We start from the raw sequence: 27,641 nt of genomic DNA, 5'->3' as shown, positions 1-27,641 counted from the left end.
TATTATGAAGAACTCTCAGGAATACAGATTTCTTCACGATGTTTTCATTTACTGTTAAAGTGATATTTAATTGCTTATGTAATAAACGCACATAGCTTCGCAAAGAAAGAAGCGCGGGGTTAACCGCTTGGCTTACGATGACAATATTTAATTTTGTTTTTTTGCAGCCTGTCGCCACACACAGCAATAACTTCGGCTTCAACACCACACCGTTCAGTCCGGAGTTTTTAAAAAAACAATCTAATTTATAACCAAATTTGTATTAGCAATGTACCTATGCATTTGTAAATATTATCTTTTTTTATTCCTTAGTGTAAGTAACTATTTGTAATTTAAATTATATCCAATTTTTACAAAAACTTGTGCATTTATTTAAGTATCCCTATCCCCTATCCAAATGAGACTTCTCAAAAAAAAACACGCAAACCAAACTAATTTCTACCTTTAAGTTTAGTTTATTTATAAAAGCTTTTTTTAGTTTTGGTTATACTATTATTTTAAATAGGTCAAAATTAAAATTATTTTTATATTTCAACAAAAACCTTAGTTTGTAAAATTAAAAATAGAATATTTTTTTCAAATTAGTGTGCTGTCATCGGCCCTGGATACAAAGTTCGAACGAAATCAGACCGTTTGAAGAGGGTCAAAATCAAGTCCAAAGGAGTCGGTTACAAACATATGAGTAAAAACAAAAAAACATAAATAAATAAATAAATATACTACGACAATATATCGCCATTTAGCCTCAAAGTAAGCGTAGCTTGTGTTATGGGTGCTTGGTTATGACTGATGAATATACAAAAATATTTATAAAATACAGATAAACACCCAGACACTGAAAAACATTCATATTCATCACAAACATTTTCCAGTTGTGGGAATCGAACCCACGGCCTTGGACTCGGAAAGCAGGGTCGCTGCCGACTGCGCCAGGCGGCCGTAAAATATTAAAGAGCTTGTAAAAAACAAGAGCAACGAATGCGAAACTCATACACTTATGGTTAGTATGTTCAAATAGGATTCATCGGGCCTTTGGTTCGATTGCCTCGTCAAGTCAAAAACTATTAGATATTAGATTCTTTCTGGCAAGAAATATTTCTGTGGCCCATTGTTAGGAAATTGGTCTTAATTGGTCACCCCTTCCGATAGTATAAAGAGCTAATTAAGTAGGTAGGATCGTTTAAGGAGCAATAACTTTTAGAGTAAAGTAAATAAAAGTTACAGATGTTACAGAATGATGTATTTTTATGCCACATTGGGGTACAACTTTTTAGGAAGGACACACAGCTCACCAAAAACCCAAAATGAGCGAGCGACCTAAGGAATAGCAAGGTCAAACCAACAGTGTCCAACATGCATCGGCTGTACCGTTTAGTGTCTAGTGTTGGATGTCCTACAAAAACTCCACACAATAGAACATTTGAATTATTTGCTGGAAAGCTTAAGACCAGGGTGTCTTCATATAAGACAGTCATTTCCGTATGCATAAAATTAGAATACTTATGTAGTGTTTTGTCACACTTTAACTGACTGACATCACCTTCCAAATATCAGAATGTGAGAAACAATGCATAACTTCTCCAACGCTACCCCACATTTATTAAAACTGGGTGAAGAAGTTAATAGGTTGCCTGTGGTTAGTAAAGGTCAGTTAAGTTACAGAATACTAGAGCTGAAAACCAACTGCCAACTTTGCCTGTCTACCGAATTAAGCTGACCTCAAGTATGTTATACAATAAGCTTAATATGAGAAGAAATATTTTTATATTTGTGTACTACACATACTAAAAATATTTCTTTTCAATAAAGAGAAATTATTTTTTGTTTTGAGAATTAGTTCAATGATAAGAACAATTTTTTGTCAATATAAATAATTTGAAATTAATTCTATAATGCATTGTTTATATTAATAGTAAATCGACTGCATCATGTGATTGTAACATTGAAGTAAATAAAATTAATAGGACATACAGCTAGAAATAATAAAAAGACTCGTTTAAATAAATTTAATTATTATACTTAAAATATACAAAATTAATTCGACATTTTTAACAAGGAATGATACTTTCATTAAACAAGAGAGGTACTATCACACATAAATACCCACCCATAGCAACAAGAACAAAATACCAAAACCGGAGAACAAAGCAGCAACTAGTGACAACAGAAGTTCCTTGAATAGATCCCTCGAAATCTTCGTGCTTGTGACTTCATAAACAAAGAACCATGCGGTGAAGAATATCCCTATCCCGAGTAACAACATCGTAAGATGTGGGAACACCGCTGGGTTTATTGGTGACGCGTACCGCACCATGGATTCAATTTCCAACTGAAAAAGACATAATAAATCAACCTAAATCTCAGTAAAAATGTACCAAATATAAAGTTCAGTATTTGAATCCTACTTACACTCATGTTTAATAAAATATCAAGGCAGGAATTTTTAATTTACGACGGAAATATCGTCGCCGGCCAATAACCAAAAAAGTAGTAAACAACACAGACGTTTAATTAACACGTCATTCGAAGTGTCATAAATTATCATTTTTGTCTATGGATATGCATAGCCGTGTGTTTTGTTTTTTGTCATTCCAACTAAATTGGAAAGTCTGTTAGAGAATTATAATAAACCTTTAGACAACTGAATTAACCTGTGACAGAGACCATAGAATATAGAGAAACCTGACTTTGCCAGCTGTTGAATTTGATGTTTGAGCGTTCGAATGACAACTGACAAATGTGTAGAAGTGAAACTTTAAACTACTTGTGTTTACAATTATTATTAGGATGAAAATGTTGAGTTTATTTGAACTGAATACTGAGTTGCTATAAAACACACATTGATCTCCCATAAAACTATGACTTCTCAATGTTACATTATGAACATGAACAGGGTTGTCTCCCAAAACGGGCAAGAAAATATGGACTCGAAACCAGCCCTACCAAAAGAAAAAGTAATGTCCTACGAAGCAAAATCTGTTGGTTCTACGGCCTTCTTTAAATGCGAGGCGTGCCCTTACATGGCTTTCGCCGAGGATGATATAAAGTTTCACTTATTTACCGTGCATCCTGAATTAGCTAAACGAAACGGTCTTGCAGACAACATACAGATCCCTTGCCCAGGTTGTACGAGTGTATTTGACGCTGAAGAAACTCTTCGAACACATTTACGCAACCACCACAAGATGGGTATAAAAGATGTTAAGAAAATGGTAAAAAGTCTAGTTCAAATTGCTCTTAAACATGCGAAATTAATAAAAGAAATTACAGTCAACGAACCCAACCCCCCTCAACAACAACTAACAGAGGTGAAGATACCACAAGTAATAGAAATCGTTCCGGATATTGTTAATGGCAATAATAAGCAACTACCGAAAGGAGTTGCATTCATCTCTGTGGATGAATTGAACAAAATGAGTATGCCTAATTTTGAAAAAGTGGACCCAAAAGAAGTTATTCAAGAAGCTAGTATAAATATTGTGTATACCAATGATGTGTCTACCCAATATATAAATGTGTCAAATACATCAACATCTAACACCACTTGTAATTTAATACAAATGTCAAGTGTTACCCCAGATCTGATTTCATCAATACAGCCACGAATGCCAGCTGTAGACAAGAATTTATCATCACCACAGATTAAAGAAAGTCAAGAAGACACACATATTCCTATGAAACCTGAGAGAGGAAGGTTAACCCCGTATCCAAATAGAAAAGAACCCAGAAACAGTAATGACAAACAAGAAAAAGAATATGTGTGTTTAGTTGGTAATTGCCATGCACATTTCAAGGAGGAATTAAACTTATCATATCACAGGTATTAATATTAAGCTCAGCAGCTTTAACTGTGGTGTCTATATCAACCTTTCTTTTTGTTCTTTTTATTCTTATCGTACTTATCCAGCAAGTTCTTGGACTGATTTAGTGTTCTTACAGATACTTTATCTTGGGGCAGTCTGTTTCATAGGTGTATGACTCTTATTCAACAAAACTTTACTTTGTGGCATGATCACATGGCATCACTTAAGCCTGTTAGATTATTATTAGAACTTAGAGCACAACCTTATTAAAAATTGCCAGCAAAAGGTGAAAATAAATCTTCAACTTCAACTGTATATTCAAAATCCATTAGATTTTTTTTTTTTTTATATATTTATAGACGAGCGCTTGACGCTTGAATGAATAAGGTGGAGCGTGCTTGCCTAGAAGATGCCTATTCACTCTTGATTTGAAGGTACTAATGTTGTAAGAACTGGGGAAAATGGAAGCTGGAAGAGCATTCCAGATCCTAGCGGTGCTAATTAGAAACGAAGATGCGAAGCGCTTCGTACGCGTCCGCGGTATATCGACCACGTAGAGATGCAGATCCTTCCGGTGCCTCGCGGTTCGATGGTAAAAAGGCGAGGGGGGAACTAGATCAAATAGTTCTTGAGCACACTCTCCGAAATATATCCTATAGAATACCGAAAGGCAGGCAACCTTGCGACGATGTTCCAAACTCTTAAGTTTTTTATTGGCTAGGCATTAATAGATGATATTCACAACATATTTCTTACAATTGAAATTTTTTATGAGGTATGATTACAATATCCTACATAAAGTATTAGAATATGATCTTTTCATCACTCAGATCCTGTTGACCTAAATAGTACTATTTGGGTCAACCGGATCTGAGGGTTACAGGGAACAATGAACATTGTAGGATTGAATTGATTAATGAACCTAAAATATTAAAATTAAAATTATACATTTCAAGAAATATATCTTTATATATAAAAAATACCTCCCTGAAGATAGCATGGGATTATGATATTTTTGCCATTTATTTTAACGAAATTATTAATTTCAGGAGGTGTCATAAAGATGGAGATATCACTTGCGCAGAATGCTCAGAAATATTTACCACTGTGGAACAGTTGCATATACATTTGTGGAAAATACATAAAATAGATTTAGAATTACCTACATGCGAGGTTTGTGGGTACAAGACATTCCTCAGGTACAGGTTGAGAGTTCATATGAAATCTCATGGGACTTTCAAGGCATATGCATGTAAGGCCAACTTGTATTTATCTACATACATACAATAAAATAGGCTGTGACCAGTTTGGCATAAGTAATAGAATGTAAGAATTATAGAAAAAAATTGTCTGTATATTTGTTAGTGCATCACACAATTGGCCACATTTGAATGCTATTATATAAATTTTTAGCTGACATTCAAATAACGAATCTTCTAGGTAAGCGCGTGATTGCAGTCAACTTGTCTATAAACATAAATAAAAAACAATTATATTCAAGGTATTTTTATCCCAACTAACAATATGGTTCACTGTCAAAATTAAGTTGCCGCACCTTTTTAGTTTTACTCTGAAAACGAGCATAGAATATAATAGAGCGAGTGTTTTAGAGCATAGAACCACATGGTTTAAAATACCTAAGAATCACCTAAATTGAATGCCCAATAATTTAGGCGATACAGAAAAAAACGTTTCCCCAACTCTTAGGTGATAAGTATTGGTCAAAGATAGATGTATGCTTAGATTTACGTAGATTAGGCGTTACTTATTTAGCGCCTTGCTAGAGATATATATACATAAGAGAAGAGGCCTATTCACAGTTAAACATTCAAAGTCAAAGTCAAAAATATCTTTATTCAAGTAGGCCCATAGGTGGCACTTTTGATGCGTACATAAGAATTACACGCTAGTGATATGATGGCGATAACCACATTCGTAAACTTAAAACTAAAGCGTTCCAAACGCGTCCTGGTCTAAGCAGAAGCCCACAACAAACTTAGCCGGGTGTTTTTTTTTGTTATCACCATCTCACAATGTCATTTAATTATTAGAAGAGCAACCTGGTTAGAGCAATTATTTACACTCAAGCTTTTTTATCGTTTACATAGTCCTTTATGCTATAATAGGACTTTTCTATAAGAGCTTACATTTAATACAAACTTTGAACTTTTTAAGAGTTCTCCAAGATGTCAATTGGTCGTTTATTGTAGAATTGTATGCAATTTCCTTTAAACGAATTATGAATTTTATGTAACCTAGTATATTGCAGTGTAAGTTTATTCTTACTTCTAATGTTTAAATTATTGCAGTCACATTTTTTCTTAAATTTATAAATGTTTTTATGAACGTACATTAAATTTTAAAATATGTACTGACTATACACTGTCATTATTTTAAAATCTTTAAATTTATCTCTCAATGACTCTCTCGGACCCATTTTGTAGATAGAACGAACAGCCCTCTTCTGCAGCACGAAAATAGTGCTAATATCAGCAGCATTCCCCCAAAGTAAAATTCCATATGACATAATGCTGTGAAAGTAACTAAAATATACCAGTCTAGCAGTTTCTACTTACATTAATAAGCTAAGGGTGATTAACTATTGTATTGTGAAGCTTGTGAATCCATTACAGGTACTGTATGTCAAAAAAAATTCAAAAGCTCCAATCAACTGTCCAAACACATGCTATACCACAGAAGGAATGGCCCGCCCGTCCAGTGCGAGGTTTGCCAGAAGGGTTTCACCAACGTGAGACTGCTTAGCAGACACGTGGCCACCGTACACGACAAGCTGAAGCCGTTCAAGTGCTGCGAGTGTGAATACACTGCCGCTAGGAAGGAAGAACTCAAGTTGCATATGAGGTCACATACTGGTGAGAATATATACTAAATATATACCATAAATATACTAACGACAATACACACATCACCATCTAACCCCAACATAAGCTTAACACAAGTGTTATGGGTACTAAGATAACTGATTAATATTTTAATGAATAATGTACATAAATACTTATAATATACTAGCGTACCCAGCCCGCTTCGCCGAGCTAGATTTTGCTTTATTTTATTTAAACAATAAACTTACATCATTAAATTTTTAATTTAAGTCTCATAATATATTAAATCATTTATCTTTCTCCGTATTCATTATCTTCTATTCTCTTCTCGCTTCTGTATTTGCCAGTTCAATAATAGGAGTGCTCCGATCGTCACCAAACTTTACCGGATTACTCGCCAGGTCAATACAGAGATTCCCTGAAAGTTTCATTGAAATCGGTCCAGCCGTTTCGGATCTTATACGGAACATACCCACACACTTTCTCTTTTATATATATAGATAGATAGATAGATAAACACCCAGACTCGTGGACTCGAACCTACGATCTTGGACTCAGAAAGCAGGGTCGCGGCCCGCTGCGTGAATTGGCCGTCTAAAGAATACAAATTAAATACCACTTACACAATACCTAAGTAATACTTCTTCTAGTTGTAGTAGAGCTTTTTGTAACAGAGCTTGTCACTTGTAGACAAACAAAAACAATAAAAAAATATCACTTTACCTCAACAATTGCATAAAGCGAGGAAGGAATACTTATGTATGAACTGAAAATAACCTGTTTAGAATAAAAGCTGTGACTTACTGTTATTTGTGTTACATAGGTTATTTATTACCTATGTATTATATTATCTGCCTGGTTGGTAACTAAAACCCATTTCTAACGCGATTAACTAATTTTTTAAATGGTTTTTTTTATTTATTTTTATTTTGTTAAAAACTCTTTCTCCTTCTAGGTGACAAGCCATACGCTTGCGATCAGTGCGAGTACCGATCTGGCGACCACAATGCTTTGCGACGTCACAAGAAAAAACATTCCAACGATAGCGCATACAAATGTAAATACTGCCCGTACACTGCGATACAGTCAACTAGGTACACTGCTCATATGCTCTCGAAACATCCAGACTTGAACTCAGACGGTGTACATTGCTGTCCTTATTGCGCATTCAAATCCGTCAACAAAGATAAATACTCTGTTCACTTAACCACACACAGAGATAAAGAAGGGATCAAGTTGTTATTAGAAATGACTAAACTTAAAACCACCAAACCAAGTTGGACCATACCAAGCGAGGATTCAGATAAACAAGAAGAAATACCAAATAAATCTAACGAACAAAGTACTGAGGGTAGTCCAAAAACTGTGAACACAATACCTATAGAAGTTTTTGACTGTGATAGTTTACCTGACATAATGCCGCAGGAATATCCAAAAAACTATTGCAAAACTTCATCTGAAAATAACCAACAGACGAATTTCAATCCTGAAATCGTAACAGATTTGAGTAAAGACGACAATAATTCGGATTGCCTAATTTCTGCGGACTTCAATATACAGGAAAGACATCAATACAGCTCACAACACCCCTTGCAAATGACCTATGACTCTTCTCAAACTAATCTGCATTTTCTCCCATCCGTTTCATTAGATCAAAATTTATTGCAAAGTAATAACGTGAATTCCTTAGCATCAACCCACTCACCAGTTAATAACACCATAGGTAATAATATTATGTGCAATTTCCCTATAAGATTACCTCCAGCTTCGATTGCCTTACGCAACAATATAACTTTGAATCCGGTCAGCAAAATATCGCTTCCGATGACGAAGGTCATCGGTCCAATTATTAAACCGATGCAAATCCTTCCTGTCCCGTCTTCTAGACACTCGCCAATCAATATTTCTAATGAGATAGACGGAGTCCCTAGGAAGAAGCCAAAAATATCTGTTAAGAGCAATTTGATCTTAAAAGGTCCTGATCAAGTTAACATGTTCCATTCACAACAAAAAATGGCGTTCAAACAACTCGAAGATAACGAAAGATATGGTCTCGGCGGTGCAGTGACTTTTAACAACTTAATCACGACTCAGTTTATGCAACTACCACCCGAGCCTGCATTGAGCGAATCTCCAAACACTATAATGGCGTACCCTCAAGACAGTATGCTCGAAGATTCCGCAAGCACACCTGTAGATAACGGAATAAATGAGAACCCCCAAATCTTCTCGTTCAACCAACAAATGAATGTGAGATCTATGACGATGCTCCCGCCGCAACAGAAAATACAAACAACTGATCCAAGCTACATAAAACTGGAAACTCAAATCAAACAAAACACTCAATCGCCCAGCTTAGAAAGGATGTGCAACGCTAATTTACTCAGCAACCAAAGCATAAGTAGAGAATATAAAGCGTCACCGCCCTTAGAAGATATCCATAAAAATATGAATGAGATTAAAAATGAGGTGAAATCGGACGCATTTTACACAATGGCTCTCAATAACACAGCTGCTAATCCACCTTTGATAGACCAGTACATGATAGACAATATTATACCAGAACAATATCCAGCTCACTTAGATCTATCCAGCGTTGTTTTGCCAGAAGTATCGGACCAGCAAAGTGATGTTATAGAAATTGATGATAATTCGGACGACAACAAATTGTTGCCTCGGTTCGATATGAATTTTTCTCTAGAATCCTTGTGCTTGATGCATAATGATTTCCACTTCTTGGAAAATGATATCCCGTCTAATAATTTACCCACTGAATTGCCTGTTAACGAGATGAATAGAATGGTGCCAGAAGTGCCTATTATAAATCCGAAGGACAATTTAGATGTCGTGCCAGTAGAAAGTAATGATTGCCAGAATTACATTCAGGGTAAAAAGGATCCCATGATGAACACATCTGTTAGACCTTCAACTAACAAAATTAACGTCAAAAATATTGAATTAATGAAAAATTGATTTTGTTTTTAATGATTAAGTTATTTCATGATATAGATAGGTAAAATTGAATGAAGTTATTGTAAGGTATATATACTTTTTTAATGATTATAATAAAAGACTGTTATTGTTTGTTATTTGTATAAATTTTTTTTTCTATAAGTTAACATAATAAAGCACTATAAGAAGACCCTTATCGTCTTTGTAAAATAAATTGGTTAACGTTTATGTGCAATATACAAATAGTGATGCAACTTTTGCTACGTTAATTCGTTTACCCATTTTCCTCAAAGGGGCAGGAAGAAAGGCGGAATTGGCGCCATACAATAAAATATCGATCTGCTTTTGTTCGTAACCACTTTATAATTTACTTTCTGGTATTATGATTACTACTACTGATAAACATTAAGAATAAAAACAAGAGCAAAAATAGAAATTACCCTCGGACCCTCCTTTCATGGACCCTTTTCGCACGTTACTCTGCACTATGCTACAGCAAAACATGGTTCAACGTGTTTGGATAAAACATTAATTACCCGGTATAATGGGATTTCTCTGTTTGATTCCCTCATCATTATTATCACATCAACCGGCCCACTGGGCGTGCTCTGTAGAGCACGGGTGTCCTCCCACAATGAGAAGGGTTTAAAGCCTTAGTCCACCACGCTTGCCTATGCAGAACTCTCAGGCATGCAGGCTTCCTCACGATGTTTTCCTTCACCGTTGAAACAAGTGATATTTTAATTGCTTAGAACGTACATTACTTAGAAACGTTAGAGGTGCGTGCTGACATTAGAACTCGCTCCTCGGAAAGTGAAGTTGAGCTCCTTCCCAATGCGCAATCACCGTATAATTTTTTGATTTCTCGGTTTCTTCTAAATCTGAAGATACAATACTTCTCGGGGGGAAAACCGCGTTATGAAGGATTTCTGCTCACTCATATATATTGAGAAGCCAGGATCTAAGAGTACCAGCGCTGTAGCTTTAAAATCTTAGTCCAGTAGTTAATTAATCACTGATCAAAAATAAAAATGCCGAACTACCTTAAAAGCGTAGAAACTTCAAATATAAGGTAAGAATATACATATAATTTTAAGTAAAAGCTAGCTTATATTACGACAGTATACAGCTATAAAATCCTTAGTGCACGCGACTTCTTGCCAACCATATAGGGTCCACGCTTCGGGCACGTCTCCGAATGGCGTAGGGTCTGTATGCACCCCTTTCTCATAACCCGGACCGATTATAATCATCATTTTCCCGGAATAATATTGTAAATACCGTTTGAAAGCTGGGCCATTATTAAAGTAACAGAAGAGTAAGGCAGTAGTGTCGCTATCTTTTAATAAAGTGGTTGTGTCTTTGTCCAAGTCTGGTGCAGTGAATTTCAGTGGTATAAATGTAGGGGGAGCGTATCTGCATTGCCACCATGCTCCATCTACTTCTAGGCCTGATACAGGGTAACCTGAAAAAAATAAAATAAATCAGTTATTAAAAAAAATCATTATGAAGCATCTAATTCGGCGGTTCGTATAGGCTGTTGGCGTGGTGACGCACAGTACGTAAAATCGAGCTTCCCTTATACAGGATTTTTAAATTTAGGTCTTTTCATTCATTATCAATCCGTTACCGGTATACGGGGCACGGGTCTTCCTTCTCTCAGAATGAGAACGGTTTGGGCCAAAATTGCGGATTGGTAGACTTCGCACGGCTTTGAGAAAGTCATGGAGAACTCTTAGGCAAGCAGAGTTCCTGTACCTACTGTTTATTTCACCTGTTACAAGATATCGGCTCCCTGTACTACACACCGCACGCGCACGTATGTCGCACTTTGTAATTCTACACCAACTGTCAGAGGGAAAAAGGAATGTTCCCGCTTCCTTGTCATAATACAGCGCGTGGCGTGTATCTACGCATAAGACGACAGGGCATCGATTGAAGTATTCACATACACTACAGTTTCTCACGATGTTTTCTTTCACCGTTAAAGCAAGTGATATTTAATTGCTTATAACGCACACGCTGCGCACAGAACTCGTTACCTCGAAAGAGAAGACGTCTTGCCTTACTAATATTATAAATGCCTGTATATTTCAAAATTTATTTATTTTAAGTAGACCTAGTTCATAAGCACTTTTAAACTGTATGTAGAGTTGAACTTTTGTACTCTACCACTGGTTCGGAAGGCAGATTCTACCAAGAAGAGCCGGTAAGAAACTCAGCAGATAACTCTTTATCTACATCATTTTACAGTTTACAATCTATAGAATGTTGTCTTCTGAGAGAGTAGAGCGGAGCGGCCTGCTTCCAAGCAGCTTTTTCATTAAAAAGTTTATCAATTGTACCTACCTATAAGTACCTTTGTTCGACTCAACCGCTGCACTGATCTTAATCAAATTTGACGATTTCATCCTGGAAGTTTTATCTCCCTTTCGTTATAGTGCTCAGGTTAAACTCTGTAACCCATATCAGAGAAGTAAAGTGCGCAACTCCAAAACGTTCTCTGCGAAATAAAATATTATCCGCGCTGAAGCAAGACCAGAATGCATCGATATATAATTGTAGCCGTTGCCATAATGTTATTATGTGTATAGAAACTATACTACCTGTAGCTTCAGTGATAATCCATTCAAGGAGGCCGCTACCGCATCCAACGCTCAAAATATCATTGCACTTCAGTTCCTCCATACACTTAGTTATAAACTCAAAATTCTCTTCCGTGGGGAATACCCACAGTAACTTATTTCGTTCGGGGTGTTCCCGGTAACCTTCCACTATGGCTTTCCAGTCCTTCTGCTTGTATAGCTCAGTGACAGAAGTTACCATGTCGCCCTCCATTTCGAGTGTGTTATCGACGTTTAAGGAACCTAGTACGTACTTAGGTATAAAGGATATCGAGTCAGGCAGGACTGTAACATTCTATTCCTTATTGATGAACAAACGTCGAGGCTTTGCAATATTTAACGAACACTTTCTCCAGATAGTATTGGAAAAAAACTCATGAGAATGAATTAAGCAGGGATGTTTTAAAAAATCGAATGCCCAAGAGCGTGTATTCAGAAGGATTAAAATACTTGACTAGAAAGTAACGATGTAGCCCGAAATTAGGTATTGTTTTTCTTTTCTAAGGAAATTACAATAACTTCATGAAAACTTCACGTCTAATTCACACAGATTTAAAATAACGTGCACGTATGTTAAAGCTAAACGTTGTTTAAATTTACGGGATTACGTTAATTTATTAATACAAGTTTTGATAAAAAAATAAACGAATAACTCGGTTGACTTTTGATGCACAATTACATGAGCCCAGCCTAATCAACGCAAAACGACTAACTTATTTTAAAATAGTAAAGACAATAGAATTTAAATAATGTACGTGCGAAATTTAAATCGCGCCTGCGAGTAACATTGACATTGAACAAACCGTCTGTTACAACTTCCCTTTACGTAACTGACTTCAGCGATTGATTCTATCTGTCCACAGGGATGAATTGTGAATTATTTTCGCACCATTCAGAGTGGCTACCGTAAGATATTATAACTATGTTTGGCAATAAGAAAGCTATAGTTATAGCGATAGTTCTTAGTAGTAGCAGAGCTTTGTGTGACAAAGCACAAAAAATTGTGAATTCTGAAACTTCTTAGGCTAATAAGAGGATATTTTAGTTAAACAAGAATTATTGAGAGTAAATTTTAAAGGACGTCTGACGTTTCACATTTCGTTATAAGACAGATAAAACGTAGGCTAGAGCGCCCATGATAATCACGTTTCGCAATCGATCCCAGATAAACCACTGTCAAAAAAGTCAGTTAACAGAAAACGTTAGTAGGCGTAGTCCGATTAAAACTTTACGTCGTCGTGGAAGTAAGTTGCGAGAGTCACTTCGCGCAGGTACTCGACTCTATTGAGATTGGCTGATACAAATGCACGAAGTTGGGGAAGTCATAAAGTTTGAATCGAACCCTACCTAGTAAGGTTTCTTGCTAACACTTTAAATAAATATTAGTAGGTTGAATCCGGCTCTGTATGACTATTATCTAAGCAGTTATTCGTTTTAGAAAAATTGGCGAACGCCCAACAATACGTTATCCGTGACGTATTTCTTAGACACGAATTCGCCTCGAACTTAGACCACCCGTAAAGTATTTAGTTTAAATGACGAAACTATAAGGGAAACATATAGGTACAACATGTAACAGAATTACGAAATAATATAGAAGGATGCATAATTATATTTCACAAGGAATCACCCTGTAAAAATATTAAATCAAAAATATTTATGCAAACGAATTCAAAATATTCTAAGTCTGTGAAGTATACTTTCGGTTTTCATTTACACGTTGTATATATATGTAGTATATATGCTTAAATAGAAACGCAATCTTAGAATTCGAATAACCAAGGAATCGCGATAAAATAAAAACCATAGAAGTTAAGGTATATCTTCAAAATGAATTTTATTTGTATCAAAGTATTTCATAGTTTTACATTACTGCCTAGTTTACCTATAATAAATTACAAGTGGGGCGTAAAATATACAAAAACCAATAAAATATAATACAGGTAAAGTAAGTTATAATGATTCTGAACAAGCTTGTATAATTCTGTCGGGCAATTAAAAACAAAAACATTTCATTTTTTAAATTATCACAATATACAGATCATTAAAAAATATACAATGACATTTGGGCCCAAAAAAATTAAAAACATTCATATTTTTTGTATAAATTATAAAAATAAACGACTTTTGATATATTCTTGATTATATTTGATATATACTTGATTCATGCAAAGCTCTAAACCGAACTAAATTGACAGCCGTAAACTAAACTAAATTGACAAATGTTGTAGTATCTTTTTCCAAAAAGAGGTTATGAATTCAACAACTGGAATATTCCTGAGCAAAATCTTACAGTGACGTCAAGATTACATTTTCTTGGAAGTGAAATGAAAAATATGCGCGATAGAGAAGTTATTGTATATGCGCGATGCTACTAAAACCTTGTTATACAAGGTGCAAACTCCGGCTAACAGGTTTCTAATACAAACGACACACCAACATACCTGCACGTAAAAACTTGCTCAATGGAGACTTACTTGGCTAAGATAGGATTCACATACTTTTTTTTTTTTGAGACATTATTTGTCTATGGAGTGTATGTTATTAAGCATTTAGAGATATTATGTCTAAGGTATAATTACTAATCTTGTCGTTACACCAATCTCTAAAATACACTACATGAACAGTCGAATATGACTGAAACTGAACTGCTGAAAAGAAAGCCACACTGCTTTTAGGTGTCAATATACTTTAAAAGATTGGTAAACGAACTAACAGCAATGATTCCAATTCTTATGTACATAAAATAAGTTAATTGACATGTCTAAAAGTAATGCTGTCGTTTTCAGTGTTATCCCCTGGAAAAGCACAGAGCTATTTATTTTATTTGGCAAAGTAGTATTTTCAGTTTCTGTCAATGTAGTTTAGGTTAGAGATTTGAATATAAAAGAATTAGTGACATTTGTGGAAATCTAGTTGTACATTCTCAAATCTATTAAGTGAATTCTAATCTATTTTTTTTGAGCCGTAATTCGTTAAGCAGATTTGAATGCAAAGGATTTAGAGGCATTGGGGCGCAAATTTGATAGTACAAAAATCTAGTGCCATGAGAGCTGTCAATTTCATGTTTTAGAGCTGTCAATTTCGTTAAGTTTAGATAATATTTGTGTTCATCCGAACTTGGACTAATCTTGTTTAATCAGAGATCAGAGATCAGAGATCGTAAATTGTATGTTGTTTTGTACTCCGTAGACGTGAGAGTTGTCTTATAAAGGACCATGGATATATTTAATCCAACACGTCAACAGTGCTAGAAACAATGCGATTCAAAAGCATGGTTTTCGCTTCATTTGTAGCGGAATACGTGCAGATACAGAAATAACGGGAATAAAAAAAAATTTCATTACAGGGCCGGTTAGTAGAGGCAGGAGAAACGACAAGGGATAAAAAAAACTTGTCCACCTGTCAAACCACGGCAACACGAAGTTTACACCAGTATATCATTACACATTACAATATTTGGAAGTTTTTTCCATCTGTGCGCCAATGCTGGGAGAGTTGAAAGAGCTGTAGGAGAAAATTAAAATTGGCCCTTTCCCGTGGAGACCCCCCATTGTAGGAGAAAAACGAAGCCCAAGTGGTTTCAAAGACATGACTTTTAATGCTGTTGAGATTTTGGACCAAAATGACCAAGGTCCTATGTTCTTATAATTAAAAAAAGATATTTGAGAAAAATTAAAAATATATTTAACACAGCAAAAGAGATTTTCCAGGCATAGATAAAAAATGCACGTGAGATTTTTGTCATTTGAAAGTAGAACTAAACTAATAGATATTGGTGCCAATTCGATTGAACAAATCCTAAACTTATGGGGCAGTTACCAGGTTTTCAACAGGCTCCTTATTCTGAATGGCATTGGAATCTGGACTGAATTTTGACACATCTTCATACTAGCAAAGATGATTTATTTTATTCACATTGAAGATAGAAATATAAAAAAAAATATATGGATATTGGCGCCAATTCTAGTGTACTAAAATCTCTAAGTTGAACTAAATTGACAAATTTAAGACTTGAGGTCACCACTACTTTTAGACCTGTTAATTTAGTATAGTTTAGAGCTATTGTGAAACAGTTCTTGCACCATTATACCTTTTTAAGATTAATGCTACAAGTGCTATCCTTTTAAACTGATCGCTGTTTAAAAGCATGATGCTTTTTTTATTATTTATTTAGCTTAGAGTGTATGTAGAACCGAATAAGCAGCGTGGTTGAGATCAATGCGAGAAAGAGATCATATTCAGTCGACACTATACACTAACATATCGTCGGCGTTTTTTTGCAAAATGTTTTGATGTATAGTCAGCCATATTGACTTTTTGTCATCATATTTAAGGAGCGATAACGCGGATTTTTTTTTGCCAAACTTATTACTTTATTGCAGATTGGTTGAGACTTGCCTTCTTCTTTGGCTTGGTTTGTTTTATTGGTCGATTTTGATCACCAGCCGTATCCAGCGGTTGGACCTGTGTTAAATTCAAAATCAAAAACATAGACATTCTTTTTGCAGGTATTTTTGTTGTATGTTTGTCTTCGTTCTTGGACTTGCGTTCAAGTATTTAATTTTACATACTTTTAACTTAAATGGCAGGTGATTTGCTGTGCCAGAGGTAGGTTTTTATAGTATGTCTTGACTTTTACTGACATGTGCCACGCGCTGTAAATCAGGTCTATACGGTGCGATGTATACAAGGGTGACTCATAGTAAAAAGTACAAAGGTGCCTTGTGTGCTTGTACACGATGCATACAGGCGATTTTGGGAATGGGGCAAAAAAAAAAAGTTAAAAACCTTTTTACAAAAAAACGGCGACGATCTTTTGAACGCTAAACTATTACATGAAGTAAATCGCTTTGTTTATCACAATTTTTTGGCAGACCCAAGCTCGATAACGCCGAAATGTATATTCAGTACTAAAAACAAAAGAACTTTTTTCAAGTATTTACACATAATAGTTCAAAAACAGTCTTTCAAACATTGCTATTTTACATATTATAAATTGTTATCTTAAGGTAATGTGCACATGGTGACAGACCGCAGCGCAACTTGTTGAATTGCTTTTTTTTTTTATAAACGATAGGCCAGCGTTTCACGACAATCATGCCCGTTAGAAAGCAATGATGAGGTCTAGGTTGGAGCATGCCTTGAAAAAGCCTATTCACTCTAGACTTGAAGGTACTCAAATTATACGTGGCAGGAAACACAGTCGCCGGGAGGGCGTTCCACATCTTAGCGGCACGTATCAGAAACGTGGATAAAAAAACGTTTCGTGCGTGTTGATGGAATATCAACCACATAAGGATGCCACCGCTCACGGTGTCTCGCTGTTCTGTGGTAGAACGGGGAAGGAGGAACAAGATTGTAAAGTTCCTGAGCACACTCACCGAAGTATATCCGGTAAAAACCCGATAAGCAGGCAACATTGCGTCGGTGCTGGAGAGTTTCGATTGTGTTAACAAATTAATTAATTGCTTTCAAAAATACATCCTTTCAACGTCATCGTCATCATTACCAACTCATTTATCGGCCCACTGCAGTGCGCGGGTTAAATCTCAGAATGAGGAGTGTTAAGGCCGTCCACCACGCTAGCAAAGTGTGGATCGGTAAAATTTCACACACTTTCGAGAGCGTATTATCTCGAGGAAACCAGCATTCCTGAGAGTATGTTATTTACATACTATAATTTCCTTGCGCCGTTAAAGCAAGTGATATTTTAAATTCCTTAAAATAAAAACGCACAAATAGCTCTTAAAAGTTAAAGAGGTGCATGGCGGGGACCGAACTCGGACACCCCGAAAGGGGGTCCGAAGCTCTAGCCACTAGGCTATCACAGCTTATTTTTAACTGAACAATAAATGTACTATATTCAATTTCGCAATGTAATCAGATACGACACGCTCTGTAACCTTGTGCTTTAGCGAACACTATACTTATGGTAACATCGATGTGATAACTTGACAGGAACCTTTTATTTTTTTTTATTTAAAATTTTTTCGTAAACAAGTTTACGCTGGAATACGGTCTTAAAGGTGCATTTTCATTAGTCGATAGTCAGTTGTTACTTACACAGGAGGGGAATCCCCGTAAAAGAATGACAATTTACTTTGTTGTAGTTAACACGAGTTAGTTTAAAGGAGTGTATACACAGTTCTTGGTGCTCAATAAAATAGTATCACTGTTTCATAGGAGGACACTAACGTGTACTTCTCATGTAATGTACGTAACGAAAGTGCCACATATGGGCCTCCTGTTCACTTATTTTTTGCTGTGTATCATTAGATATAAAAAAATAACCGGCTTATTCAATATATAGGGGGATTCCCCGTCAATTAAATAACGACAATTAAAATTCACCAGGATATCAAGAGGCATGACGCTACTCTTCTTTGAAAGTGTCACAATTAAAAAAGTGGTTTTAGCACCGTGCACTCAAAATTTAAGAAAGAAAAGCGACGAAAAAACTCTTTAGTTTTTTTTTCTTGCACAAAACTAAACTTTTAATAATTTCTTTGGTACTTTAAATTTACTTTTTCTTATATAATGAAGAACTATACAAAACAAAAAAAAATCTTAATAGCCCTCCGAGCAATTTAGACTCAACAGTACCTATATTTTACAAACAATTGCTTAAGGGAAGTATATCCACTGTACAAAAACAATAACATTTCACTTGTGCCACTAACAAAAGAATGTAACGGCGTGAATGAGACATTTCTCACTTCACAAATACTACTACCAATTATAAGGCATGCGTTTTCTAAATCTCCTGCATGCCGATAAACTATCAACCAATGAAAATAAGTTATATAAGTGTGAAGCGCGCAAAACCGAAAGGGGTACATCATTTTATTAAAACCCATGCCCCAAATTCGTTTCCACGCGGCATCGTACCAGAACGTTTTATCGACAAATTGACCTAGCCGGAAGTAGGCCCCGGAACCTCCGTTATATATGATGTCACAGTGCTTACCACTGCGCCAGGAGGTCGTCAAACATTAATATAATTAGTATAGAGGCATTTAATGCAACACATGTACTTGACATGTGTTTCTAAAGTCAAATGCCTTATCTTAAATTCGAAACATTTTTATCAGTTTAAAATTTTGAGCGGAAGAAAATTTAAGCGAGTGACTTCTCGTATGCACCGCCCACAACGTATCTAAACTAATATCTATTGCTTTCATAAACAAAATATCCTGTTCAAAATAATAGCACTTTTTTATAAATATCAATATAGGTGAGTTTAGAGATTTGGGTACAGCAAAATTAACGTATTATGAAAATTAAGCTTAATCTGCTATACTCCGCGAACAGCAGGAGAAGCTGTATGGTGTAATTTATAATTTCTTCAATCCTTATACTCCACACCAAACAGATCCTCGGCAATGTACACTCTAGGCTGGTTTCGCTTCGAATCGCATCAAGTTTATTTTGGATAAAGCATTGGAGGACTTTACAATGAATAAAAAAATAGCCAAATATGTTGCCTTTTATACCTTTCGTTCTATCCAAAATAAACTTATTTTACAATGTAGCTATTTATGGTTCAAATTTACAGTTTTGTGTTGCAATTCGTTGATATTTTGTTTTTATCTTTTGTTTAATGGGCAATGCGATCGCGATGCGAAAATATTTGGGTTTTAGTGTTGTTGCAAGATACGAGCATGAGTGGTAAAAATTTAAACAAAGTGAGTTTAAATTTTGTCTCTTCCGCTAAGGATTCCAAACAGATAGTTTTCAAAAATCTTTACAAGACTTCTAGAAATAAATTCAATTGCATTAATTTTTAATGTTATAGTTATTCTTAATCAAACAGATTCACATTTTACACAAGAGACCACATTTGACAGAATACATTCAGAATGAACAAGCATAAATTCCCAGATCATTAATACAGACAATTAATTTCAGTGCTGGATATGAACGGACGGCGTGATCCACATTAAACTAAAAGTGACAATACAGCTACAGCACTCAACTGCTAATAGTGCCTCCGGTGTTCGTTTTTTGCTAAAGTGACACTGGAGTTAATTATTGTGTGTCATTCAATGAAATTTTACAGCTTTACACTAAATTTACAGAATGTCTTTTGAATAAAGACAAGTCAACACTAAATTGACAGATTAACGTAGCTCCAGTGTCATTGTGTCATTTTGGTTAACATAAAAACTAACACTCAGCCAGGCATTGATAAAAAAGAAAAGATAGATGGAAAACAACCGTTTCCTTCATTAAATGACTTAGAGGCACATAACTTAATCACTTACTCTAATCCAACGCGCGAGTATACATTTCATTCTTTCCTTTTCTTCACCAGTCTATCTCTCTCTCTCTCTTCCTTCTTTACCTATTTATTTCCCGATGTTATACAATATGCCAAACACTTTTTTAAACTTCTGTGTGTACAGGGTGAGATTCTAGAAGTGATAAGTAAACAAATAAATAGTTCTTTAGCGTTTTCTAGTAATTACACATATTAAGCGCAATCGGGCTCAATCAATTAATTTTACTTTCACCAACATTGTTTTAAAATTTAATCACTTTGGGGTTTAATGTTAACTCTGAGAGTTGATTTAGAAAGTTGTAAGAAGCGTTATTTATGTTAAGACTTAAGAAACAGGAGACAAGGTTCTATGTCTGTGACGGTCTGATTAATCTGTATTTTTATTAACACTGACTTTCTGTTACCAAAGTAAAAGTATCTATATTTTTCTTATAAAAAATATAATTCATCTTCATTCTAAACTGAACATCATGCATGAGCCTTGTTTGTTTATTAGCATTGAATTAAAATAATAAAACCTCAACTCTTAAGAATTATAATATTGCTGTAGATTTCGCCAAACTGAGCATTTCCAAAATGTCACCCTGTATTCAATGCTTGTAAATGGTAACAAATATTCATAAAATTCATTTATAATAATAATTTTAAGTAATTCATTATATTAAGATAATAAGTAGTAGAATCACTTTAAAAATAAATTAACTCATAAACCAGGCTCAGCCTGTGACAATTAGCTGCTATTATAGACATACTTACACATAAACAAACAGACAATAGTTATCACCAAACTGTGTACAAACCATTAAACTAAACTGAAATGACTGGTGTAAAATTAGTGCCTTCGTTCTCAGCAGGGAATATTGTGAATAGGACAACACTAGTTTTTGACCTGTCAATTCAAATTAGTTTAGGATTATCACCAGTACCCAACTAGTACAAAGAGTTAACAAAAACGTATTTTTTTTGAAAAATCATAACAAATATTTCCATACCTAAGAAACATGGTCGCTAAAATCCTATCTTACTCGTATATTATAAATGCGAAAGTATGTTTGTTTGTATGCCCTCCACCCTAATCCCTAACTAAACAACCAAACAACATGATTTATGGCATAGAGTTAGTTGTAAGGACGGAGCAACATAGGCTACTTTTGGTCCTAGAAAAAACATCAAATTACCAAGAGTGATTTACAGGAACATTAGTTATTATTTTAACAGGAAACATAATCCTTTATGCAAGTCTTAACGTAACAACCAATCGACTTTTACATATAAAGGTAGTTGAAAAGGCAGAGAGTAACTTACACTTATTTTCATCCTGCAAAAACATCAAAGTCCTGAAAAATATTTAAAGAAATAGGGATCTCCTTCAATTCTTCTTTGAACAATAAAAAAATGCACATACAAAATTTTTATCCCAGGAAAACTAAAATCCCGCAATAAATGCTAGTTGAATATAAATGCAGATATAAAAACTTTAGAAGCATCACAATGATTTGCAAAGCTGCATTAGCAATGGTTGGGACACGTAGCTTTGGGTGCTGGATTGCAACCCTGACTAGTGAACACAGGGTTTGTTTTATCCCTTTTTAGTTATTGGATTAGCAGTGTATACTGCTCACTGCTGCTACGACTTGAGATCTCCATGTTAACTCCTTGTACCATTTGGCCTGTTTACTATTTCATAGATTAAAAAATAAGTGCTTAAAAAACAGTACAAATTTTACCAGTCCGGATTGCTTTGCCATCCATATCAGCCTTTTCTTTACATATCTTATCTATCCAGACAGATAGATACATACCTGAAAGATGACAAAGACTTTCATGATTTCAAATTACTCATTCTCTCGTTACTCGCAAAAATACTCCTCAAAAGCTTTATCTACATCAGTTCAGTATTTCCAATGGTAAAGAGTAACATTATTTGTTGCAATAAGTAGAAAGCAGAATAAGGTCAGCTTTTTCAAAAATTAACCTGGCCAACCAGACAGATGTCAAAAATATTTTATAAATATGCAATTGGGTTATACTTTCATAATAATATGTCATTTGATGTCAGAATGAGCCAGTTATGTTTAAATTACAGATAGATACAGCAATTTAATTTATTTGAATAGATACAGATCAACTAAGAGCCTATGACAGCCCACTGCTGGACTAAGGGCCTCGTATAAAGAGAGTGTTTGCCAAAAATCACCATTCTGGGCACAGTGATTGGTGATGACAGCAGATAGTAGTAGCAGAGTTGTACATTCTATGTTATATTTCCTTAGTTGGAACTATACAATGTGTAACCGAACTATGATAATGTTGAAGAATGAAGTTCCCTGTAAAACTGTGAAATCAAAAGAAGCAGATTTATTTTTCATACAAATGAATTCAAAACATTCTAACTTTTTACTTTTGACAACTCTATTGAAGATAAAAGACCGACACGTGCATAGTACGTATAGTAGCAGAAGCCACATGATTTTTATTTTGCATGTGATGGGATAGGGCTGTATCTTATTTCTTTTTGTAAAACTATGGCAGTGGTTTACTCAAAAACTATTAGGTTTTCGGTTTCACAGATAAGTCTCAGAGACAGTATATAATGTTCTTCTAAAGCCTGTTAAGTATTATTTCGGTTTTCATTTACACATTGTATTCTGATCGGACGTCACGACACAGCACAGCTTCATCAATTTAATTCATTTCAATATATTCATAGATGTAACTTACTAATTGGTATCTTGCTCCATTTTTCTCCTCCAATGCATCTTTGGATTCTGTATCACCTCTGTTGTGTCTTTTTCCACCTTCTCATACAAAATTTTCTTATAAATCTCCATATTCTTTATAGGTGCAGTAGTCCCGCTATCTGGCAAGTGCCCTCTTTGGACACTCCTGAACTTCTCCTGATCTATCGGTGGTAGCGGTATTATGGCTTTACGAATTTTGTGAACATATTCGTTTTCTGGACTTGGCACCTTTTTTTCATTGTCTGTATTACGTTTTTCGACTATTACACTCTCGCGTGCGTTGTTAGCTTCGATTATCGACTTTTTATCCACTAAACAGTCACTTATTTTACTAACTTCACTAATCTTAGTTTCTTTAACACTTTCACTATTTTTAATATTCGATTCTTTGTCATTTACATCTTCAATGTGTTTGTTGATAACTTCTTGAGGTAAAGGTGGGAGGGGATTAAGTATTTCTAATCTAATCTTCTCATTTTTCTCATAACTTTCGGTGCCAGCGTCGGTTATGCTTTGTAGTGCCGTAAGGTCACATTCAAACGCAGTGGAAGGCGAGGAGTCAGGGTGCGCGTTTCGCACGTGCCTTTCTAGGTTGTCTTTTCGGCGAAATCGACGATCCTCTGGACATATTTTGCATCTGTATGGTTTAGAATCTGTAAAAAAAACTGTTATCGAATAACCAAAATTTCAATAAGTACATTATTGATCATATTAATGTAAATAAAATAAATCAATATTAACATTTTTCTACTTTTGGTAGCTTGTTAGTATAAACTTAAAATAAGAGAGGCCCCTAAACCTTACCTTGGGGTACCTTTTAATGTAGGGTGATTGAGTTAGAATTACAGACTGGAATGATGATGTTGATTACTAAATTTTCTGACTAACTGAGTGATTGACTTCTTATAAATAATGGTAAGTTAGCATGTGGCTGTAGATAAATAACTTGTTTACGATTAAAGCTGAAGCCTCACAAGTCCGAGCAGTTCTGACCTGAGTTACAGCAGGGAGGTTGACAAAGGTGATGAAAAAACCAAATCACCTGAGTGTACAGCAGCGTGTCGGCGCATGTCCTTTTTGGAGTGAAAGGATTTCCGGCATCTAGGGCAAGGGTGCGCCCGCGGACCCCCAGCACCTGGCGGGCACTGGTGCTTTCCCGAACCCTTCCCTACTGGGAGCTCTTCGCCACATGTCTGGCATAGCCTCTCTGGAAAACCAGTTTGCATATCAAGTTGGCTAGATGTCGCCACAGTGAACCCTGTTTTTTCTTTTGAAAGTTTCCATAAAACGTCAAAAAAATCATACAATAACAAGTGATTGTGAAAGACATAATTTGTGCTCATTTCTCTGTGTATATATTGTAAGATAGAGACAAAGTTTTTAATAGTATTGTAAGATATAGGGTAATCTTTATTTCAAAATAAAGAGGTTTGTATATTTTAGTACAGATCGTGGTTTATGTATTGCATGTCCCTTTAATTTATTTTCAAAATAGCAGCAACACATAAAATCTTTATAGAACAACAGCATCAATTAATTAATCTTTGCAATCAATCCAAATAAGTAGTAAAGGACAATCTTCAGCAAGCATCCGTTTTCCGGAAATTTAACCATACAAATGGGCTCTATTGTAATCTTAGTCTAGATCAACAAGAGAAAAATATGGTGGATAAGGTAAGCTGAAATATTTTAAGCAATTAGCTTTGAATATTTCAGCTCAGTGTGGTTTTATAATTTATATGAAGGCAGTAACAATTTTTAGAAAGAGGAAAGGTCGAAATTAGTAAATTCAAATACTAAAATCAAAACACTGCTAAACAAAAAATTGACGTACTATGTTTGTAGACATGCTTCTTATAATTAGAGCTGTCCCGGAAGCGTCGGCCGCATTGGGCGCAAGCATATGGGCGTTCCTCCGTGTGTGTGAGCATGTGCTTTCGAAGGGCTGTGAGGTTGTTGAATGCCTTACTGCATTCGTTGCACGAGTAGTTTTTCTCTTCTAAAAATGTATGGCATTAAATCAATCAAAGCACTAAAACTGGGCATACCCTAAATCGAAAGCCTAATAATTTTAAGCAATGTCTATAAAAAAAAAGTTACACCAACTCTAGCTGATAACTGTTGGTGAACGGTTGATATATGCCTCGGAAACTCTTTACATTGGGCAATACTTATTTACATTAGGCTCTCTTTACATTAGGCTTTTCCTTGAGAAGTGAAAACAGGCATTAGTTGCCTAACTTGTTATGTTTTATTATAAGACCAAATTTGTTAACCTGCAATCACGCAAATAAAGATTTGAATTTGAATAAAACTTAAAAGAAAACAAAAAGTTCAAAGTTTATAGAAAACACTATAACCACTGGTTTAAAATGAAGGTAACTATACTGTTAACAATTTCTAGACATATTTTGTGTAGCTTAGACACATATGATAAATTGAAAAAAAGGTTACTAACTGGTATGTTTAAGGGTGTGCCTCTTGAGCTTGGACAAGTCATAGAAAGTCAGGCCACAAATATCACACGAAAATGTGCGCTCTTGATTATGTGTTCTTAAGTGATACTTGTAATGGGACTGAGATGCAAAGCTTTGTTTGCAAGCTTGACAGTAATATGGCTTCTTCTGTCCATTACAGTATGCATGGTAGGACACTTGGCTTCGGGCAGAGAATTTCTTCTTGCATACTGTACATAAGTAAGTTCTTTTGCCATCATCTAGAAATAAAAAATTTAAATGAATAACCTCTCTGGTGACCTTTAAGCAGCGCCATGGAGGAAGACATAGGAGATGCTTAAGCCAATTCAGTTTTTGGCAACTTTTGTGCTGCCAAGGTTTATTGCTGTGGTCTTAAGAGTGGGCAATAATACATAAATAATAAATAAATATACTACGACAATACACACATCGCCATCTAGCCCCAAAGTAAGCATAGCTTGTGTTATGGGTACTGAGATAGCTGATGAATATTTTTATATGAATATAATACATATAAATACTTATAATATACAGATAAACACCCAGATACTGAAAACCATTCATGTTCATCACACAAACATTTTCCAGTTGTGGGAATTAAACCCACTGCGTTGGACTCAGGAAGCAGGGTCGCTGCCCACTGAGCCACTTGGCGGTCAAATCCCAGGTTTAATTACTGGAGACTCTTAATTGAGATTTTTTTTCTGAATTTTCTCCCATCTTGTCTGTTACGTTTCAGTATTTATTAGCTTTTCAAGGGAAACAAACAGTATAACTATACATAAAAGTAATGCCGTATTTTTGTATCACATAGACCAATGAAGTTTCCACAACTTTGATTTGAATTGTTGATTTAATGTTTGATTTGATTTTGTATTGTTGAATGTTACCAATTACTTCCCAGGACATGGAAAAAGAACAAGGGCCAAATTCTCACCTAGGTCACCTCAGCGTCATCATCACATCAACCCATTACAGGCCCACTACAGAGCACAGGCCTCCTCCCACATTGAGAAGGCCAAGGGTAACGGGATTCAAACTCTCCCAAAATTGAAATCTGCTTCGAAATTGATTTGCACAGGTCAGAATTTCATCAAGGACATTTATTGCGCAGGACCCAAGTGTCACAAGGTATTTTAAACTCCCTACAAAAGATCATGTCAAACTGTGGAAGTCCATTGGTTGACATGATAATGATGATGATGCATTTATTGATTATTATGTTATAGATTATTGGTGAACGATGTAGAGTAATATACTGATATCCACTGTTTTGCCACCCCTTACACATCCACTTGAATGGATAAACAATTACTCACTTATCTCTGCTTTAATATGTGAGATATCCAGCTTCTTCTTATGGCACAGGTCCTGCTCCTCCTGGGAGAGCTCATCATATTCTACGGAAACTGTATAAGCCTTATTCTTCTCAACAGCAGCCACCTCTTGCTTTGCCACCAATAAATCTTTCTCACAGCCATTTCTCTTGCACGCTCCGCAGCCGGATGACTCATGGAGAAGACAGTCCATACACTTCACATGACCACAACTCTCCGTCACTAGACGGTTATCCGTATGGTTGACAGTCTTTTTATTAAAACAATTCACACAAACTTGGACATTCATAGTGTAACAACATATAGGTTATTATGGATATTTTTCAAACAGCAATGGCATAGTATTATTCTTGCAACCATTGTCCACCACAGGAGTTCCAAATTATTCTAATAGAATCGTATATAAATAAATAATTACAACCAGAGGCAGAAAGTGATTGATACAAACTCTATTTTACAAAATCCTTCTCTGAACCATAGACCAAAGAGTAGCTTCTTAAGTTCTTTGTCAAACTTGACTGAAAGAAAGAAGAATATACTTCTTTCCTAACCTCGGCCAGCTACTACTTTTGTAACATGA

General features: G+C 35.3%; 5 protein-coding genes across 6 annotated transcripts in view; 2 read left to right on the top strand and 3 right to left on the bottom strand.

Moving 5' to 3' along the window:
* The window catches only part of LOC120627159 (protocadherin-16-like), a 33,514-nt gene extending 33,192 nt beyond the window's left edge, over positions 1 to 322 (top strand). For both annotated transcript variants that reach the window (XM_039895034.1, XM_039895033.1), the window contains one exon: positions 168 to 322. In XM_039895034.1, the coding sequence (XP_039750968.1) occupies positions 168 to 251 (84 nt within the window). In that variant the 3' untranslated portion in view covers positions 252 to 322. The remainder of the gene's footprint in view (positions 1 to 167) is intronic.
* Positions 323 to 1,992: 1,670 nt separating this feature from the next.
* Positions 1,993 to 2,520, bottom strand: LOC120626896 (transmembrane protein 258). Its single transcript, XM_039894681.1, has 2 exons — positions 2,410 to 2,520; positions 1,993 to 2,329 (listed from the first exon to the last, which is right to left on the bottom strand). Exons 1-2 carry the CDS (start codon positions 2,413 to 2,415, stop codon positions 2,090 to 2,092), a joined length of 246 nt encoding a protein of 81 aa, XP_039750615.1. The 5' UTR covers positions 2,416 to 2,520; the 3' UTR covers positions 1,993 to 2,089.
* A 225-nt stretch (positions 2,521 to 2,745) lies between these two features.
* Positions 2,746 to 9,735, top strand: LOC120626888 (zinc finger protein 236-like). Its single transcript, XM_039894671.1, has 4 exons — positions 2,746 to 3,820; positions 4,853 to 5,055; positions 6,437 to 6,676; positions 7,602 to 9,735. Exons 1-4 carry the CDS (start codon positions 2,859 to 2,861, stop codon positions 9,617 to 9,619), a joined length of 3,423 nt encoding a protein of 1,140 aa, XP_039750605.1. The 5' UTR covers positions 2,746 to 2,858; the 3' UTR covers positions 9,620 to 9,735.
* A 966-nt stretch (positions 9,736 to 10,701) lies between these two features.
* On the bottom strand, positions 10,702 to 12,436 carry LOC120627079. Its single transcript, XM_039894924.1, has 2 exons — positions 12,205 to 12,436; positions 10,702 to 11,063 (listed from the first exon to the last, which is right to left on the bottom strand). Exons 1-2 carry the CDS (start codon positions 12,434 to 12,436, stop codon positions 10,702 to 10,704), a joined length of 594 nt encoding a protein of 197 aa, XP_039750858.1.
* Positions 12,437 to 21,574: 9,138 nt separating this feature from the next.
* Positions 21,575 to 27,494, bottom strand: LOC120626942 (zinc finger protein 558-like). The gene is made up of 6 exons (XM_039894756.1): positions 27,044 to 27,494; positions 25,706 to 25,963; positions 25,082 to 25,246; positions 24,290 to 24,454; positions 23,228 to 23,900; positions 21,575 to 22,308 (listed from the first exon to the last, which is right to left on the bottom strand). Coding segments are annotated over exons 1-6 (1,569 nt in total). The 5' UTR covers positions 27,351 to 27,494; the 3' UTR covers positions 21,575 to 22,307.
* Positions 27,495 to 27,641: the final 147 nt, after the last annotated feature.

The sequence above is a fragment of the Pararge aegeria genome, chromosome 10, assembly GCF_905163445.1.
Source record: "Pararge aegeria chromosome 10, ilParAegt1.1, whole genome shotgun sequence".
Lineage (NCBI taxonomy): Eukaryota > Metazoa > Arthropoda > Insecta > Lepidoptera > Nymphalidae > Pararge > Pararge aegeria.
This window is presented reverse-complemented; position numbering and strand designations above follow the sequence as displayed.

Coding starts and splice junctions, on each gene's coding strand:
- LOC120626888 (XM_039894671.1), top strand. CDS start 2,859: ATGACTTCTCAATGTTACATTATGAACATGAACAGGGTTGTCTCCCAA. Junction 3,821..4,852: donor TTAAACTTATCATATCACAG/GTATTAATATTA, acceptor TATTAATTTCAG/GAGGTGTCATAAAGATGGAG. Junction 6,677..7,601: donor GCATATGAGGTCACATACTG/GTGAGAATATAT, acceptor TTCTCCTTCTAG/GTGACAAGCCATACGCTTGC.
- LOC120627079 (XM_039894924.1), bottom strand. CDS start 12,436: ATGGAGGGCGACATGGTAACTTCTGTCACTGAGCTATACAAGCAGAAG. Junction 11,064..12,204: donor GATTATCACTGAAGCTACAG/GTAGTATAGTTT, acceptor TATTTTTTTCAG/GTTACCCTGTATCAGGCCTA.
- LOC120626942 (XM_039894756.1), bottom strand. CDS start 27,350: ATGAATGTCCAAGTTTGTGTGAATTGTTTTAATAAAAAGACTGTCAAC. Junction 24,455..25,081: donor GAAGCATGTCTACAAACATA/GTACGTCAATTT, acceptor CTGGTTTTCCAG/AGAGGCTATGCCAGACATGT. Junction 23,901..24,289: donor ACACGCTGCTGTACACTCAG/GTGATTTGGTTT, acceptor TTTTTTTTACAG/ATTCTAAACCATACAGATGC.